This window comes from Lepidochelys kempii, chromosome 23, assembly GCF_965140265.1.
Source record: "Lepidochelys kempii isolate rLepKem1 chromosome 23, rLepKem1.hap2, whole genome shotgun sequence".
In the NCBI taxonomy this organism is placed as follows: domain Eukaryota; kingdom Metazoa; phylum Chordata; order Testudines; family Cheloniidae; genus Lepidochelys; species Lepidochelys kempii.
This window is the reverse complement of record NC_133278.1, coordinates 4,666,419-4,685,755: the sequence shown is the minus strand read 5'-3', so window position 1 is coordinate 4,685,755 and position 19,337 is coordinate 4,666,419. Positions and strand designations below refer to the sequence as shown.

At 56.2% G+C, this 19,337-nt stretch overlaps 1 protein-coding gene across 2 annotated transcripts in view; it reads right to left on the bottom strand.

The window, feature by feature from the left end:
* The window catches only part of SLC1A5 (solute carrier family 1 member 5), a 34,425-nt gene extending 33,692 nt beyond the window's left edge, over positions 1–733 (bottom strand). For both annotated transcript variants that reach the window (XM_073321767.1, XM_073321766.1), the window contains exon 1: positions 15–733. In XM_073321767.1, the coding sequence (XP_073177868.1) occupies positions 15–571 (557 nt within the window). In that variant the 5' untranslated portion in view covers positions 572–733. The remainder of the gene's footprint in view (positions 1–14) is intronic.
* Between the last annotated feature and the right edge of the window lie 18,604 nt (positions 734–19,337).

The window sequence follows — 19,337 nt, the reverse complement described above, 5'->3', positions numbered from 1 at the left end:
CCCCAGCGCCTCACCTGATGAGATCCAGGAAGGAGTCCGCCACCTCCTTGGCCTCCGGCACGGCTCCGTCCCCCTCGCCCTCTAGGCTGGGCGGCGCGGCCCCCTGGCCGGGCCGGATGATGAAGGCCAGGCTGACCCCGACGGCCGAGGCCAGCAGCGTGGTGAGCAGGAAGAAGAGCATGGCCCAGCCGCCCAGGCGGCCCAGGGCGGCGGGGTCCAGGCTGGCGGCGCCGGAGACCAGGCTGCAGACCACCAGCGGCAGGATGATCATCTTCAGCAGGCGCAGCAGCAGCTCGCCGGGGAAGGAGAAGGCGAGGATCCCGGCGCGGCTCAGCCCGCCCGGCACCTGCCGCACGCCGAGCCCCACCGCCACCCCGGCCAGCACCCCGGCCACGGTCAGCAGCACCAGCAGGTTGGCGCGCAGGCAGCCCCGCACGCGGGCTGCCTTGGACCGGGAGCCCGGCGCGGGGCCGAGAGCGCCGTGGCCGGCGTCCCGCGGGCCGATCTCCCCGTTGGAGGCGCCCTTCTCCCCGGCGCCCTGGAGGCGGACGCGGTCCCTACACGCGGCCATGGCCCCCCACGGAGCGTCGGGTCCCGAGGGGCGGGCGCGTGGAGGAGCCCAGGGACGGCGCGAGCTGCCGGCGTGCGAGAGGAGCGAGGCATGGAGGCCGCGCTTTTGCTGGGCGGCGAGGGGGCGGGGCCCGGGCGGCGATTGGCGGAGGCGGTCTGAGGGTCAGGCGATGAGAGCGGGCGACTGAGAGGCGGGGCGGGGCCAGAGGTTGGCGCGGGGCTGGGCAACGTGAGCGCGGCTCAGTCCGAAGTGAGGGAGGGCGGGGCAAGGAGAAAGGGGAGAATGGGCGGGAAGAAGTTTCCCGCCCAAATGCCGGTTGTCGGGGGGGGGGTGAGGGGGGAAGGTCGTTGTTGTCCCTCCCACGTGTATTACCTCAGTAGGAAAGTTGTGTTCCCACACGCACAGCCACCCCGAAGCGTATGTCATCATGATTCCCCATGCGCGGGCGGGTCCCTCAGCATGATTCACCCTCCCCGAATTCTCACATCGGACCACACTTGCCACCCAAAGCCCCTCATCCCCCATGTGACGGGGACCCCTCGCTGGTGGCAGCGACCCTGCCTCTGTGCGCTTAGCCCCGGCGCCTCCAGCCCCATCACCGCACCCGCCCACCAGATCCCGCCTCCTCCAGTCCCCTCAGAGGCACCTCCGAGCACATAGCCCCGAACTGAGTCTGCTGCCCTGCCTGTTAGCCAGCGGCTGGACGGTGCCTCCCAACGTCACCGCCCGTCTCTCGGCCACACGCCTGCCCCCACCTAGCCACCCAACAGTTACTCCCAACTGCCTTCTCCCACCCAACAGTGCCTCCCAACGTCACCGCCCGTCTCTCGGCCACACACCTGCCCCCACCTAGCCACCCAACAGTTACTCCCAACTGCCTTCTCCCACCCAACAGTGCCTCCCAACGTCACCGCCCGTCTCTCAGCCACACGCCTGCCCCCACCTAGCCACCCAACAGTTACTCCCAACTGCCTTCTCCCACCCAACAGTGCCTCCCAACGTCACCGCCCGTCTCTCGGCCACACACCTGCCCCCACCTAGCCACCCAACAGTTACTCCCAACTGCCTTCTCCCACCCAACAGTGCCTCCCAACGTCACCGCCTGTCTCTCGGCCACACACCTGCCCCCACCTAGCCACCCAACAGTTACTCCCAACTGCCTTCTCCCACGCAACAGTGCCTCCCAACGTCACCGCCCGTCTCTCGGCCACACACCTGCCCCCACCTAGCCACCCAACAGTTACTCCCAACTGCCTTCTCCCACCCAACAGTGCCTCCCAACGTCACCGCCCGTCTCTCGGCCACACGCCTGCCCCCACTTAGCCACCCAACAGTTACTCCCAACTGCCTTCTCCCACCCAACAGTGCCTCCCAACGTCACCGCCCGTCTCTCGGCCACACACCTGCCCCCACCTAGCCACCCAACAGTTACTCCCAACTGCCTTCTCCCACCCAACAGTGCCTCCCAACGTCACCGCCCGTCTCTCAGCCACACGCCTGCCCCCACCTAGCCACCCAACAGTTACTCCCAACTGCCTTCTCCCACCCAACAGTGCCTCCCAACGTCACCGCCTGTCTCTCGGCCACACACCTGCCCCCACCTAGCCACCCAACAGTTACTCCCAACTGCCTTCTCCCACCCAACAGTGCCTCCCAACGTCACCGCCCGTCTCTCGGCCACACACCTGCCCCCACCTAGCCACCCAACAGTTACTCCCAACTGCCTTCTCCCACCCAACAGTGCCTCCCAACGTCACCGCCCGTCTCTCGGCCACACACCTGCCCCCACCTAGCCACCCAACAGTTACTCCCAACTGCCTTCTCCCACCCAACAGTGCCTCCCAACGTCACCGCCCGTCTCTCAGCCACACGCCTGCCCCCACCTAGCCACCCAACAGTTACTCCCAACTGCCTTCTCCCACCCAACAGTGCCTCCCAACGTCACCGCCCGTCTCTCGGCCACACACCTGCCCCCACCTAGCCACCCAACAGTTACTCCCAACTGCCTTCTCCCACCCAACAGTGCCTCCCAACGTCACCGCCCGTCTCTCGGCCACACGCCTGCCCCCACCTAGCCACCCAACAGTTACTCCCAACTGCCTTCTCCCACCCAACAGTGCCTCCCAACGTCACCGCCCGTCTCTCGGCCACACGCCTGCCCCCACCTAGCCACCCAACAGTTACTCCCAACTGCCTTCTCCCACCCAACAGTGCCTCCCAACGTCACCGCCCGTCTCTCGGCCACACACCTGCCCCCACCTAGCCACCCAACAGTTACTCCCAACTGCCTTCTCCCACCCAACAGTGCCTCCCAACGTCACCGCCCGTCTCTCGGCCACACACCTGCCCCCACCTAGCCACCCAACAGTTACTCCCAACTGCCTTCTCCCACCCAACAGTGCCTCCCAACGTCACCGCCCGTCTCTCGGCCACACACCTGCCCCCACCTAGCCACCCAACAGTTACTCCCAACTGCCTTCTCCCACCCAACAGTGCCTCCCAACGTCACCGCCCGTCTCTCGGCCACACACCTGCCCCCACCTAGCCACCCAACAGTTACTCCCAACTGCCTTCTCCCACCCAACAGTGCCTCCCAACGTCACCGCCCGTCTCTCGGCCACACACCTGCCCCCACCTAGCCACCCAACAGTTACTCCCAACTGCCTTCTCCCACCCAACAGTGCCTCCCAACGTCACCGCCCGTCTCTCGGCCACACACCTGCCCGCACCTAGCCACCCAACAGTTACTCCCAACTGCCTTCTCCCACCCAACAGTGCCTCCCAACGTCACCGCCCGTCTCTCGGCCACACACCTGCCCCCACCTAGCCACCCAACAGTTACTCCCAACTGCCTTCTCCCACCCAACAGTGCCTCCCAACGTCACCGCCCGTCTCTCGGCCACACACCTGCCCGCACCTAGCCACCCAACAGTTACTCCCAACTGCCTTCTCCCACCCAACAGTGCCTCCCAACGTCACCGCCCGTCTCTCGGCCACACACCTGCCCCCACCTAGCCACCCAACAGTTACTCCCAACTGCCTTCTCCCACCCAACAGTGCCTCCCAACGTCACCGCCCGTCTCTCGGCCACACACCTGCCCCCACCTAGCCACCCAACAGTTACTCCCAACTGCCTTCTCCCACCCAACAGTGCCTCCCAACGTCACCGCCCGTCTCTCGGCCACACACCTGCCCCCACCTAGCCACCCAACAGTTACTCCCAACTGCCTTCTCCCACCCAACAGTGCCTCCCAACGTCACCGCCCGTCTCTCGGCCACACACCTGCCCCCACCTAGCCACCCAACAGTTACTCCCAACTGCCTTCTCCCACGCAACAGTGCCTCCCAACGTCACCGCCTGTCTCTCGGCCACACACCTGCCCCCACCTAGCCACCCAACAGTTACTCCCAACTGCCTTCTCCCACCCAACAGTGCCTCCCAACGTCACCGCCCGTCTCTCGGCCACACACCTGCCCGCACCTAGCCACCCAACAGTTACTCCCAACTGCCTTCTCCCACCCAACAGTGCCTCCCAACTGTCACCACCCGTCTCTCGGCCACACACCTGCCCCCACTTAGCCACCCAACAGTTACTCCCAACTGCCTTCTCCCACCCAACAGTGCCTCCCAACGTCACCGCCCGTCTCTCGGCCACACACCTGCCCCCACCTAGCCACCCAACAGTTACTCCCAACTGCCTTCTCCCACCCAACAGTGCCTCCCAACGTCACCGCCCGTCTCTCGGCCACACACCTGCCCCCACCTAGCCACCCAACAGTTACTCCCAACTGCCTTCTCCCACCCAACAGTGCCTCCCAACGTCACCGCCCGTCTCTCGGCCACACACCTGCCCCCACCTAGCCACCCAACAGTTACTCCCAACTGCCTTCTCCCACCCAACAGTGCCTCCCAACGTCACCGCCCGTCTCTCGGCCACACACCTGCCCCCACCTAGCCACCCAACAGTTACTCCCAACTGCCTTCTCCCACGCAACAGTGCCTCCCAACGTCACCGCCTGTCTCTCGGCCACACACCTGCCCCCACCTAGCCACCCAACAGTTACTCCCAACTGCCTTCTCCCACCCAACAGTGCCTCCCAACGTCACCGCCCGTCTCTCGGCCACACACCTGCCCGCACCTAGCCACCCAACAGTTACTCCCAACTGCCTTCTCCCACCCAACAGTGCCTCCCAACTGTCACCGCCTGTCTCTGAGCCACACGCCTGCCCCCAGCTAGCCACCCAACAGTTACTCCCAACTGCCTTCTCCCACCCAACAGTGCCTCCCAACTGTCACCGCCTGTCTCTCAGCCACACACCTGCCCCCACCTAGCCACCCAACAGTTACTCCCAACTGCCTTCTCCCACCCAACAGTGCCTCCCAACTGTCACCACCCGTCTCTCGGCCACACACCTGCCCCCACTTAGCCACCCAACAGTTACTCCCAACTGCCTTCTCCCACCCAACAGTGCCTCCCAACGTCACCGCCCGTCTCTCGGCCACACACCTGCCCGCACCTAGCCACCCAACAGTTACTCCCAACTGCCTTCTCCCACCCAACAGTGCCTCCCAACTGTCACCGCCTGTCTCTGAGCCACACGCCTGCCCCCAGCTAGCCACCCAACAGTTACTCCCAACTGCCTTCTCCCACCCAACAGTGCCTCCCAACGTCACCGCCCGTCTCTCAGCCACACGCCTGCCCCCACCTAGCCACCCAACAGTTACTCCCAACTGCCTTCTCCCACCCAACAGTGCCTCCCAACGTCACCGCCCGTCTCTCGGCCACACACCTGCCCCCACCTAGCCACCCAACAGTTACTCCCAACTGCCTTCTCCCACCCAACAGTGCCTCCCAACGTCACCGCCTGTCTCTCGGCCACACACCTGCCCCCACCTAGCCACCCAACAGTTACTCCCAACTGCCTTCTCCCACGCAACAGTGCCTCCCAACGTCACCGCCCGTCTCTCGGCCACACACCTGCCCCCACCTAGCCACCCAACAGTTACTCCCAACTGCCTTCTCCCACCCAACAGTGCCTCCCAACGTCACCGCCCGTCTCTCGGCCACACGCCTGCCCCCACTTAGCCACCCAACAGTTACTCCCAACTGCCTTCTCCCACCCAACAGTGCCTCCCAACGTCACCGCCCGTCTCTCGGCCACACACCTGCCCCCACCTAGCCACCCAACAGTTACTCCCAACTGCCTTCTCCCACCCAACAGTGCCTCCCAACGTCACCGCCCGTCTCTCAGCCACACGCCTGCCCCCACCTAGCCACCCAACAGTTACTCCCAACTGCCTTCTCCCACCCAACAGTGCCTCCCAACGTCACCGCCTGTCTCTCGGCCACACACCTGCCCCCACCTAGCCACCCAACAGTTACTCCCAACTGCCTTCTCCCACCCAACAGTGCCTCCCAACGTCACCGCCCGTCTCTCGGCCACACACCTGCCCCCACCTAGCCACCCAACAGTTACTCCCAACTGCCTTCTCCCACCCAACAGTGCCTCCCAACGTCACCGCCCGTCTCTCGGCCACACACCTGCCCCCACCTAGCCACCCAACAGTTACTCCCAACTGCCTTCTCCCACCCAACAGTGCCTCCCAACGTCACCGCCCGTCTCTCAGCCACACGCCTGCCCCCACCTAGCCACCCAACAGTTACTCCCAACTGCCTTCTCCCACCCAACAGTGCCTCCCAACGTCACCGCCCGTCTCTCGGCCACACACCTGCCCCCACCTAGCCACCCAACAGTTACTCCCAACTGCCTTCTCCCACCCAACAGTGCCTCCCAACGTCACCGCCCGTCTCTCGGCCACACGCCTGCCCCCACCTAGCCACCCAACAGTTACTCCCAACTGCCTTCTCCCACCCAACAGTGCCTCCCAACGTCACCGCCCGTCTCTCGGCCACACGCCTGCCCCCACCTAGCCACCCAACAGTTACTCCCAACTGCCTTCTCCCACCCAACAGTGCCTCCCAACGTCACCGCCCGTCTCTCGGCCACACACCTGCCCCCACCTAGCCACCCAACAGTTACTCCCAACTGCCTTCTCCCACCCAACAGTGCCTCCCAACGTCACCGCCCGTCTCTCGGCCACACACCTGCCCCCACCTAGCCACCCAACAGTTACTCCCAACTGCCTTCTCCCACCCAACAGTGCCTCCCAACGTCACCGCCCGTCTCTCGGCCACACACCTGCCCCCACCTAGCCACCCAACAGTTACTCCCAACTGCCTTCTCCCACCCAACAGTGCCTCCCAACGTCACCGCCCGTCTCTCGGCCACACACCTGCCCCCACCTAGCCACCCAACAGTTACTCCCAACTGCCTTCTCCCACCCAACAGTGCCTCCCAACGTCACCGCCCGTCTCTCGGCCACACACCTGCCCCCACCTAGCCACCCAACAGTTACTCCCAACTGCCTTCTCCCACCCAACAGTGCCTCCCAACGTCACCGCCCGTCTCTCGGCCACACACCTGCCCGCACCTAGCCACCCAACAGTTACTCCCAACTGCCTTCTCCCACCCAACAGTGCCTCCCAACGTCACCGCCCGTCTCTCGGCCACACACCTGCCCCCACCTAGCCACCCAACAGTTACTCCCAACTGCCTTCTCCCACCCAACAGTGCCTCCCAACGTCACCGCCCGTCTCTCGGCCACACACCTGCCCGCACCTAGCCACCCAACAGTTACTCCCAACTGCCTTCTCCCACCCAACAGTGCCTCCCAACGTCACCGCCCGTCTCTCGGCCACACACCTGCCCCCACCTAGCCACCCAACAGTTACTCCCAACTGCCTTCTCCCACCCAACAGTGCCTCCCAACGTCACCGCCCGTCTCTCGGCCACACACCTGCCCCCACCTAGCCACCCAACAGTTACTCCCAACTGCCTTCTCCCACCCAACAGTGCCTCCCAACGTCACCGCCCGTCTCTCGGCCACACACCTGCCCCCACCTAGCCACCCAACAGTTACTCCCAACTGCCTTCTCCCACCCAACAGTGCCTCCCAACGTCACCGCCCGTCTCTCGGCCACACACCTGCCCCCACCTAGCCACCCAACAGTTACTCCCAACTGCCTTCTCCCACGCAACAGTGCCTCCCAACGTCACCGCCTGTCTCTCGGCCACACACCTGCCCCCACCTAGCCACCCAACAGTTACTCCCAACTGCCTTCTCCCACCCAACAGTGCCTCCCAACGTCACCGCCCGTCTCTCGGCCACACACCTGCCCGCACCTAGCCACCCAACAGTTACTCCCAACTGCCTTCTCCCACCCAACAGTGCCTCCCAACTGTCACCACCCGTCTCTCGGCCACACACCTGCCCCCACTTAGCCACCCAACAGTTACTCCCAACTGCCTTCTCCCACCCAACAGTGCCTCCCAACGTCACCGCCCGTCTCTCGGCCACACACCTGCCCCCACCTAGCCACCCAACAGTTACTCCCAACTGCCTTCTCCCACCCAACAGTGCCTCCCAACGTCACCGCCCGTCTCTCGGCCACACACCTGCCCCCACCTAGCCACCCAACAGTTACTCCCAACTGCCTTCTCCCACCCAACAGTGCCTCCCAACGTCACCGCCCGTCTCTCGGCCACACACCTGCCCCCACCTAGCCACCCAACAGTTACTCCCAACTGCCTTCTCCCACCCAACAGTGCCTCCCAACGTCACCGCCCGTCTCTCGGCCACACACCTGCCCCCACCTAGCCACCCAACAGTTACTCCCAACTGCCTTCTCCCACGCAACAGTGCCTCCCAACGTCACCGCCTGTCTCTCGGCCACACACCTGCCCCCACCTAGCCACCCAACAGTTACTCCCAACTGCCTTCTCCCACCCAACAGTGCCTCCCAACGTCACCGCCCGTCTCTCGGCCACACACCTGCCCGCACCTAGCCACCCAACAGTTACTCCCAACTGCCTTCTCCCACCCAACAGTGCCTCCCAACTGTCACCGCCTGTCTCTGAGCCACACGCCTGCCCCCAGCTAGCCACCCAACAGTTACTCCCAACTGCCTTCTCCCACCCAACAGTGCCTCCCAACTGTCACCGCCTGTCTCTCAGCCACACACCTGCCCCCACCTAGCCACCCAACAGTTACTCCCAACTGCCTTCTCCCACCCAACAGTGCCTCCCAACTGTCACCACCCGTCTCTCGGCCACACACCTGCCCCCACTTAGCCACCCAACAGTTACTCCCAACTGCCTTCTCCCACCCAACAGTGCCTCCCAACGTCACCGCCCGTCTCTCGGCCACACACCTGCCCGCACCTAGCCACCCAACAGTTACTCCCAACTGCCTTCTCCCACCCAACAGTGCCTCCCAACTGTCACCGCCTGTCTCTGAGCCACACGCCTGCCCCCAGCTAGCCACCCAACAGTTACTCCCAACTGCCTTCTCCCACCCAACAGTGCCTCCCAACTGTCACCGCCTGTCTCTGAGCCACACGCCTGCCCCCAGCTAGCCACCCAACAGTTACTCCCAACTGCCTTCTCCCACCCAACAGTGCCTCCCAACTGTCACCGCCTGTCTCTGAGCCACACGCCTGCCCCCAGCTAGCCACCCAACAGTTACTCCCAACTGCCTTCTCCCACCCAACAGTGCCTCCCAACTGTCACCGCCTGTCTCTCAGCCACACACCTGCCCCCACCTAGCCACCCAACAGTTACTCCCAACTGCCTTCTCCCACCCAACAGTGCCTCCCAACGTCACCGCCCGTCTCTCAGCCACACACCTGCCAACACCCAGTCACCCAGCGATTACTCCCAACTGCCGTCTCCCACCCAACAGTGCCTCCCAACTGCCACCATCCAGCCACCCAACAGTTACTCCCAACTGCCCCCTCCCCCCGATGGTGCCTCCCAACTGTCAGCGCCTGTCTCTCAGCCACCCAAGTTACTCCCACTAGCCACCCAACAGTTACTCCCACCAACCACACAACAGTTACTCCCAGCTGCCATCTTCCTTCTCCCATCCACCAAACTGCCACCTCTCTGCCACCCAGCAGTTCCTCCCAGATGCATTCTCTCAGCCTCCAGCTCCTACTCAGTTGTTACCCGCAAACGCCACTTTCCAACTCCCATACCCCACTTCCCAGCCCTCGGGCCGGGGGGCATTCAGATTAACTCTCAGTCTCTCCTGCGGCTCCGGAGCATCACCCTAAGCACCAGGCGTGGTGCATGACTAGCAGTATCTCTGAGAAGGACATATGGTTGCCACCTCTGAGGGCACCCAGGATAATCCTGAGCCCTTAAAACTGGACAGGTGGCAGTGTGTGCTATGCAACATTACAGATTCCTCAGGACAGCTACCTCAACAAAGGGACAATCCTGGGAAAACCTGAGCAGGTGGCAACCCTAGGCTGCAAGCCTAACACCCTGGTTACTCAGTGAGGGAGGGATAGGAAGAGGGCACTGTGGAGGGAGAGGACGGACAGACAGTGGGCTGGGAGAGAAGGAACAGCTATAAGCATGAAGATAAGGAGAAGCAATGGAAAAAAAAGAAGAGAAGAGAGAAGAGGATAGAGAGGATACCTCATGGCTATGAACAATGAGCGCCTTGATGGACCCAACCCAGACCTGCCACCCGGCCTCAGGTAGGAGAACTGACAGTAAGAGGCAGAAGTGAAGGAGAATGGGAAACGTGTGAGCAATATTTTGAGACATTCTTTTTCTGGGTAAGACCCATCACTCCTCTTCCTATTCCCTGCATCAACTAGACTTTTAGGGCCAGACCCTCAGCTGATGTAAATTGGCATAGTTCCACTGAAGTCAATAGAGCAACACCAATATACAACAGCTGAGGATCTGGCCTATTATTCACAACTTCAGCAAATTCTACATCTTCCCCTCTGTCAGAGTTCCTGGGCTAACTGCTAACTGGGGTAGCGTCGGTGGCCGGGAGCCCTGGGGCTCTGGTAGAGATTTAAAGGGCCCGGGGCTCTGTCAACTGCTACCGCAGCGGAGCCCTGGGCCCTTTAAATCACTGCCGGAGCCCTGGAGTAGTAGCGGCGGATGGGAGTCCCAGGCTCCAGCTGCAATTTAAAGTGCCCGGGGATTTAAAGGTGCCATGTCTTCCGGTTGAGGACCCACCCCTTCCGGTTGAGGCCCCACCCCCTGCTCAGGACTTTCAGCGTCCTTTAAGTTACTTTCACCCCTGCCCCTTAGTCATCTTTTTTCCAAGCTGAAAAGTCCCGGTCTTATTAATATCTCCTCCTATGGAAGCCATTCCACACCCCTAATAATTTTTGTTGCCCTTTTCTGTACCTTGTCCTTCATTTTCAGTTTTAACCATATTTCTCTGAAAAATTCCTGGGGTCAGGAAAATCCAGTACTGTATTTGGATTTTACCAAGTCTGACCTGATTTTTTCCAGTCCTGGAACTCCCCAGACCCAGCTCCCTGCTCACAGTCCCCACTGGACGGCACAGCATACTTGCACAGAGGAGATTTACTGCCCCTCCTGACCCCGGCCCTTCAGCACGGCACTGTCCACTTCCCCTGTGTGATGCTGTATGGATTCTGGGGGACACTTGAGGGTATTATGAATATTAATATTGTAAAATTGCAATGAGTTATGCCAGATATGCCATGTAAAATATCTGCAAAAATATTATAATTTGTCAGATATGATAATCTCATCTATGTATTTGTATCACCTTTGTATTTTGGGTTATAGATATGAATGTATGTCTGTATTTCAAATTTAGGCTATGCTTCTGGTGACACTCCCAGACAGCTCTGCCTTGCCTGCTTGATGGCCCATTAAGGACCATCAGCTATACTACTGACTCATTGAAAAAAGGCAGATACACTTTATGGGCTTGTCTATGCTGGCACTTTACAGCGCTGCAACTTTCTTGCTCAGGGTGTGAAAAAACACACCCCGAGCGCTGCAAGTTTCAGCACTGTAAAGTGCCAGTGTAGACAGTGCACCAGCGTGGCTCCCAGCACTGGTAGCTATTCCCTTCATGGGGGTGTTTTTTTTATAGCGCTGAAACCTGCCACTATAAAAGGCAGCTGCATCTTCTCCATTTTGTCTTCAATCCTGCTTCTTACCTCTGGAGGAACTTTGCTACAAACTGAAGCTCTGAACAAGGACTGAATGACCCATCCAAACTGTGGATGTGTTCCAGGGGGACTTTCAAGCCAGCAAACTCAACAATACTGCTAGGAATATAATATATGGACTTTGAAGTCTTTGTTCTACCATTTAACATCTCTCTTCTTGTTCTTTCTTTTTTCCTTATAATAAACCCTTAGTTTTAGACACTAAAGGGTTGGCCGGGAGTGTGGTATTTTGGTATTAAGATCCAACCTATACTGACCTGGTAACGTGGCTGACCCTTTGGGATCAGAAGAACATTTTGTATATGTGAGCAGAGTTTTTCAAATAACTTCTTACTGTACTGGACCAAGGTGCTGATTAGGAGCCAGAGAACTGGAAGGCAATAAAGGGGGCTGTGTGAGTTCTTTTTTTGCTTCTTGATAACCATTGTGGGGAATCAGAAGCATAGTTTGTGACTGGTTGAGGAGAATAACTTCAGTGTTATTCCCAGGTCTGGTGGGTATCTGTTCTCCCTTTTGTATCCTGCCCTGACCTTGGCATTTCCAGCAAGAGCTGCCCCAGGTACCATGGGTCACACCCTGTAGTGGCAGGTTTCAGAGTGGTAGCCGTGTTAGTCTGTATCAGCAAAAAAACCAAAGAGACTAACAAATTTATTTGGGCATAAGCTTTCGTGGGCTAAAATCCACTTCATCAGATGCAGAGTGGAAAATATAGAGGCAGGTATAAATACACAGCACATGAAAAGATGGGAGTTGCCTTACCAAGTGAGGGGTCAGTGCTAATGAGACAATTCAATTAAGGTGCAAGTGGGCTATTCTCAACAGTTGACAAGAAGGGGTGAATACCAAGGGAGGAAATATCACTTCTGTAGTGCTAATGAGGCCAATGTAATCAAGGTGGCCCATTTCAAACAGTTGACAAGAAGGTGTATCAGCAGAGGGAAATTAGTTTTTGTAGTGATACATCCACTCCCAGTCTTTATTCAGGCCTAATTTGATGGTGTCCAGTTTGCAAATTAATTCCAGTTCTGTTTCTCATTCGAATATGTTTTTGAAGTTTTTTTGTTGAAGAATTACCACTTTTAAGTCTGTTATTGCGTGTCCAGAGAGATTGAAGTGTTCTCCTACTGGTTTTTGAATGTTATAATTCTTGATATCTGATTTGTATCCATTTATTCTTTTGCGTAGAGACTGTCCGGTTTGGCCAATGTACATGGCAGAGGGGCATTGCTGGCCCATGATGGCATATATCACCTTGGTAGATGTGCAGGTGAACGAGCCCCTGATGATGTGGCTGTTGTGATGATGGTGTCCCTTGAATAGATATGCGGACAGAGTTGGCAATGGGGTCCGTTGCAGGGATTGGTTCCTGGGTTAGTGTTTTTGTTGTGTGGTGTGTGTAGTTGCTGGTGAGTATTTGCTTCAGGTTTGGGGCTGTCTGTAAGTGAGGACTGGCCTGTCTCCCAAGGTCTCTGAGAGTGATGAATCGTCCATCAGGTTGGGTTGTAGATCCTTGATGATGCACTGGAGTGGGAGAGCGAGACAAACAGGGACCCGGGTCCTGGCAACCAAGACCACTGGACTGTTGCAGAGATAGGCGCACAGGAAAAGGTGGGCTACACCCCGTGAGTACTGATCCTCAGAACTGGGCCCTTCAGCATGGCCTGGTTTGTTTCCCCTTCCTGACCCAGGCCCTCCAGCATGACCCCATCTGCTTCCTTTGCTACATCATGGGTACTGGACACCCCTCCTTCCCTCTCCCTTGCGCTTCATTTTTGGATTTTACTGATTTTCATCCTTTTTTAAATTTTGGAATAAACAATAAGAAATTCCCAGGAAACTTTAAACAAAATAAAAACTGAAAACTAAAATCCTTATCCCATTAACCCAATATACTTATACAGACTTTCTCAATGACAAGGTCACATACAGCATGAATACAGCTGAAGCCTCAGGCTGTCACACAGTGTGCTGGTTGAGTTGTGTGCATGGTTCAGAAGAACAGCGGCAGTTGAGCCAAGTAATCCCCCAGCAGTGCAGTCTCCCTTGTATGACCAATTAAATTGTTGCATGCAAATTATCTGTAGAATAAGGGTAGTGATTGGTTGAGTTACCTCTGCTATGACAAAGGTCTGGGACTCTTGGGGTGGCATATACCTTGCTGTTGCCTGGGTGCAATTCTTAAAGTCAAAATGGCCAAGAATTTAAAAATTGGATGGCAACAGACCGTGAATCCCCGGGACGATTGAACCTGGTGATTCTAAACAAAAAGAGCTCTCACTCATGCTTGAAGCTGTTTCCATCGCGTCACACTGACAGCAGACACGCTAGGCTTCAGAGTGACAATCCTGGAATTGTATTATATAGATTACGTGGCAGCTCCATGTCTGCCACACCCTCTTTATCCCTTTCCCTCATTTCATTCTGAGTGAGCTAAAAAGGCAAATGCCTCCCTATTGCTTCTTACTAGGGCTTTGCTGTTGTCCCCATTAGGGCATAAGCAGCGTCTCCCCATCCTCACACATGCATGTTTTTATTTACATTATTTCAACAGCTATACTTAAAGCTCCTATACTTCCAAAATTGCCTGTACTGACTAACTTGGAATGTTGTGGTTGGGCTAGGGCAGAGCAGTACATTTTTCACACACTGTCCCTTTCCCTCGACTCTCTTAATCTTCATGCACAAATTGCCCTATCCTTTCCACACACACCTGGAAATGCAGGCATGTATTGTCTTGCTGCCTTCTATCCAAGCCCAAACTGGAAATTCAGAGCTGCCACCTCCAGACACAGTTTCGTTAATTGTGGAACCGACACACATTCCCATTATATTTGACCATCAGCACTAGAAAGTTCACCTTGCCAGAGGTTATTTGAGTTTTCACAAGAACTACGATGAGTTGGTAGGGCCATGGAACAGCCTGTGCATCCTAGTCCAACTCCAGAGTCTAGTCCAGGGGAGGGCAAACTACAGCAAGCGGGCCGGATCCGGCCTGTCAAGGCTTTCAGTCCGGCCCACAGGATTGCCAGCCTCGTGGCGCAGCTAGGGTGACCAAATTAAATGGAGAAAATATCGGGACACATGGGGGAAGCACAAAAAAAAAAAAAAAGCAGCCAGAGTTGCCGAAGCAAAAAAACCCAAAACACCAGAGCAGCCAAAGCCGCAATATCAGGACAAATGACGTCCCGAACGTGCATTGGTCGGGACACGGGACAAAGACCTAAAAATCGGGACAGTCCCGATTTTATCAGGACGTCTGGTCACCCTAGGCGCAGCAGGGCTAAGGCAGGCTCCCTGCCTGCACTAGCTCTACGCCGCTCCCTGAAGCTGCCAGCACCACATCCCTGTGGCACCTGGGGATGGGGTGGAGGCAGAGGGCTCTGTGCGCTGCCCTCGCCTGCAGGCACCACCATCCCCAGCTCCCATTGGCCGGGAACAGGGAACTGCGGCCAATGGGAGCTTCAGGGGTGGTGCCCACAGGCGAGGGCAGCATGCAGCGGAGCCACCTGCCCCACCCCATCCCCAGAAGCCACTGCTGGACATGCTGGCCACTTCTGGGAGCAGTGCGGGGTCAGGGCACACAGGAAGCCTTAGCCCCGCTGTGGGCCGCTGCCACCCTGGAGTCACTCGAGGTAAGTGGCGCTGGTCTGTACCCTGAACCCCTCCTGCACCCCGCACCCTAACCCCCTGCCCTGGGAAACATATATACCACCCAGGGTGTCTGGGTAGGCAACAACTTCTCCACTTACAAGCATTGTGTCTAGGGGTTTAAAACAAGGAACTGTATGGGAGTGAGGAAGGGACACAATAATAAACTTGGGAAAGGCAGCAATTAATAAATTAACAAATTCTCTGAGGTAAGACTCCCAACTGCCCAGTGTGTTTTAACAATAATCTCAACCTCTGCCCTCCTCATGCAGTTATGAGCTGCTAATGGGTACTAGCATCTTCCCTCCTCCCACTTGCAGTTTGCTGTTCTGGGTTGGTGTATTGCAAGGATTCTGGCAGGTCAGTGCTGCTCTATCACCTGACCTATCCAAAATTATTTCAGCTTTGATTGCTGGGTAGAAAGGCCTGCATCTGAGTCTCTTTCCCTAAGGTAAGCTGCAGCACTCTGCAAGTCATTTCAGTTCTTCACCATCCCTCACCTCAAAGCCATCTCTGCTCTGGGTTGTCTGGTGCCTCCAAACTCTCTTAATTTAGCTCTTTGAAGAAGAATCAGTTGCGTCTCGGAGCCTTGACTAAGTCTTTACCACCAAAGAGACAATTGTAGCAGAAGATAAAAACCTCTTCTCAGCCTTGCCCAAGCTCCCATATGCCCCTATGCATAACTACAGCTTACTCTCTAGGGCTTCAGGGCTTACAAAACTGTATTGGCACTGTGTGTTATAATTCTTCCCAAAGTGTAAAAAGACCAAAACATCAGGTCTGTCGGAGGTGGATACAGTGCTTTAAGCACTCATTAAGACTGTTTTTCCTTCTGCCTGCAGACTCCAGCAGCCCTCCTCAAACCAATGCAAGGAACCCCCTGTCCTCTCCCCACTGCATTAGTACAGATTGCGATTGGCATTTTTTATATTTAAAAGGTTCTTCAAGGGAGTGGGAGAAGGAAAACACCCCACACAATATCATAATATTCACCTGTGAGAAGAAATTATTTTTCCATTTTAGGCACCAGACAATTTAACTCAGTTTTCCTCAGGAAAGGTGATGCAAGACATGAAGAGCTACAGAGGCCCTAAATTGGTTCTGGGGATGACTAACACACTGTAAAGTCTTTCACCGCTAGCTTAAGGGTTCAAATCCAACCACAAGCCCTTTTGAAATGGATAATTTGAAAAAACAAACCTTTCATCACTGGTTTTTAGTATATTTTGAATGCATTCCCCTAATCCACAGCCTCCAGCCATCAACATAAGAACAGCCATACTGGGTCAGAACAATGGCCCATCTAGCCCAGTATCCTGTCTTCCAGTGGCCAATGCCAGGTGCTTCAGAGGGAATGAACAGAACAGGTAATCATCAAGTGATCCATCCCCCATTGCCCATTCCCAGATTCTGGCAAACTGAGGCTAGAAACACAAACCTTTTTTAAATAAACCTGTTGGTTTTGTAATGTAGAGGAGCAAGGCAGATGGGTTATTAGCCCCAATGAAGAGCAAATGATGGTGAGTTTTGTCTGGTTTTGACTAGGAGTCAGGACATCTGGGGCCAGATTCTTGGTTATTCCGTCCCTGCATTTGAGGGGGGGGAAAGCCACTTTTATGCTCCTCGTATTCTGGAGCTATGGCGAGCCGGGCTGGCCTCAGGGCTGCTCTAACTAAGCCCTGGTCTACACTAGGACTTTAGGTCGAATTTAGCAGCATTAAATCGATGTAAACCTGCACCCGTCCACACAATGAAGCCCTTTATTTCGACTTAAAGGGCTCTTAAAATCGATTTCCTTACTCCACCCCTGACAAGTGGATTAGCGCTTAAGTCGACCTTGCCGGCTTGAATTTGGGGTACTGTGGACACAATTTGATGGTATTGGCCTCCGGGAGCTATCCCAGAGTGCTCCATTGTGACCGCTCTGGACAGCACTCTCAACTCAGATGCACTGGCCAGGTAGACAGGAAAAAAAACGCGAACTTTTGAATCTCATTTCCTGTTTGGCCAGCGTGGCACGCTGCAGGTGACCATGCAGAGCTCATCAGCACAGGTGACCATGATGGAGTCCCAGAATCGCAAAAGAGCTCCAGCATGGACCGAACGGGAGGTACGGGATCTGATCGCTGTTTGGGGAGAGGAATCCATGCTATCAGAACTCCGTTCCAGTTTTTGAAATGCCAAAACCTTTGTCAAAATCTCCCAGGGCATGAAGGACAGAGGCCATAACAGGGACCCGAAGCAGTGCCGCGTGAAACTGAAAGAGCTGAGGCAAGCCTACCAGAAAGCCAGAGAGGCGAACGGCCGCTCCGGGTCAGAGCCCCAAACATGCTGCTTCTATGATGAGCTGCATGCCATTTTAGGGGGTTCAGACACCACTACCCCAGCCATGTTGTTTGACTCCTTCAATGGAGATGGAGGCAATACGGAAGCAGGTTTTGGGGACGAAGAAGATGAGGAGGAGGAGGAGGTTGTAGATAGTTCACAGCAAGCAAGTGAAGAAACCGGTTTTCCCGACAGCCAGGAACTGTTTCTCACCCTGGACCTGGAGCCAGTACCCCCCCGAACCCACCCAAGGCTGCCTCCTGGACCCAGCAGGTGGAGAAGGGACCTCTGGTGAGTGTACCTTTTAAAATACTATACATGGTTTACAAGCAAGCATGTGAAAGGATTACTTTGCCCTGGCATTCGCGGTTCTCCTAGATGTACTCCTAAAGCCTTTGCAAAAGGTTTCTGGGGAGGGCAGCCTTACTGCGTCCTTCATGGTAGGACACTTTACCACTCCAGGCCAGTAACACGTACTCGGGAATCATTGTAGAACAAAGCATTGCAGTGTATGTTTGCTGGCATTCAAACAACATCCGTTCTTTATCTCTCTGTGTTATCCTCAGGAGAGTGAGATATAATTCATGGTCACCTGGTTGAAATAGAGTGCTTTTCTTCAGGGGACACTCAGAGGAGCCCATTCCTGCTGGGCTGTTTGCCTGTGGCTAAACAGAAATGTTCCCCACTGTTAGCCACAGGGAGGGGGAAGGTTGAGGGGGTAGCCACGCGGTGGGGGGAGGCAAAATGCGACCTTGTAACGAAAGCACATGTACTATGTATGTAATGTTAACAGCAAGGATTACCCTGAAAGAGTGTAGCCACTGTTTTATAAAATGTGTCTTTTTAAATACCGCTGTCCCTTTTTTTTTTCTCCACCAGCTGCATGTGTTTCAATGATCACAGGATCTTCTCCTTCCCAGAGGCTAGTGAAGCTTAGAAAGAAAAAAAAATGCACTCGCGATGAAATGTTCTCCAAGCTCATCCTGTCCTCCCACACTGACAGAGCACAGACGAATGCGTGGAGGCAAATAATGTCAGAGTGCAGGAAAGCACAAAATGACCGGGAGGAGAGGTGGCGGGCTGAAGAGAGTAAGTGGCGGGCTGAAGAGAGGGCTGAAGCTCAAATGTGGCGGCAGCGTGATGAGAGGAGGCAGGATTCAATGCTGAGGCTGCTGGAGGACCAAACCAGTATGCTCCAGTGTATGGTTGAGCTGCAGCAAAGGCAGCTGGAGCACAGACTGCCACTGCAGCCCCTCTGTAACCAACCGCCCTCCTCCCCAAGTTCCATAGCCTCCACACCCAGACGCCCAAGAACGTGGTGGGGGGCCTCCAGCCAACCAGCCACTCCACCACAGAAAATTGCCCCAAAAAAAGAAGGCTGCCATTCAATAAATTTTAAAGTTGTAAACTTTTAAAGTGCTGTGCTTAAAGTGCTGTGTGGCATTTTTCTTCCCTCCTCCACCACCCCTCCTGGGCTACCTTGGTAGTCATCCCCCTATTTGTGTGATGAATGAATAAAGAATGCATGAATGTGAAGCAACAATGACTTTATTGCCTCTGCAAGCGGTGATTGAAGGGAGGAGGGGCGGGTGGTTAGCTTACAGGGAAGTAGAGTGAACCAAGGGGCGGGGGGTTTCATCAAGGAGAAACAAACAGAACTTTCACAGCGTAGCCTGGCCAGTCATGAAACTGGTTTTCAAAGCTTCTCTGA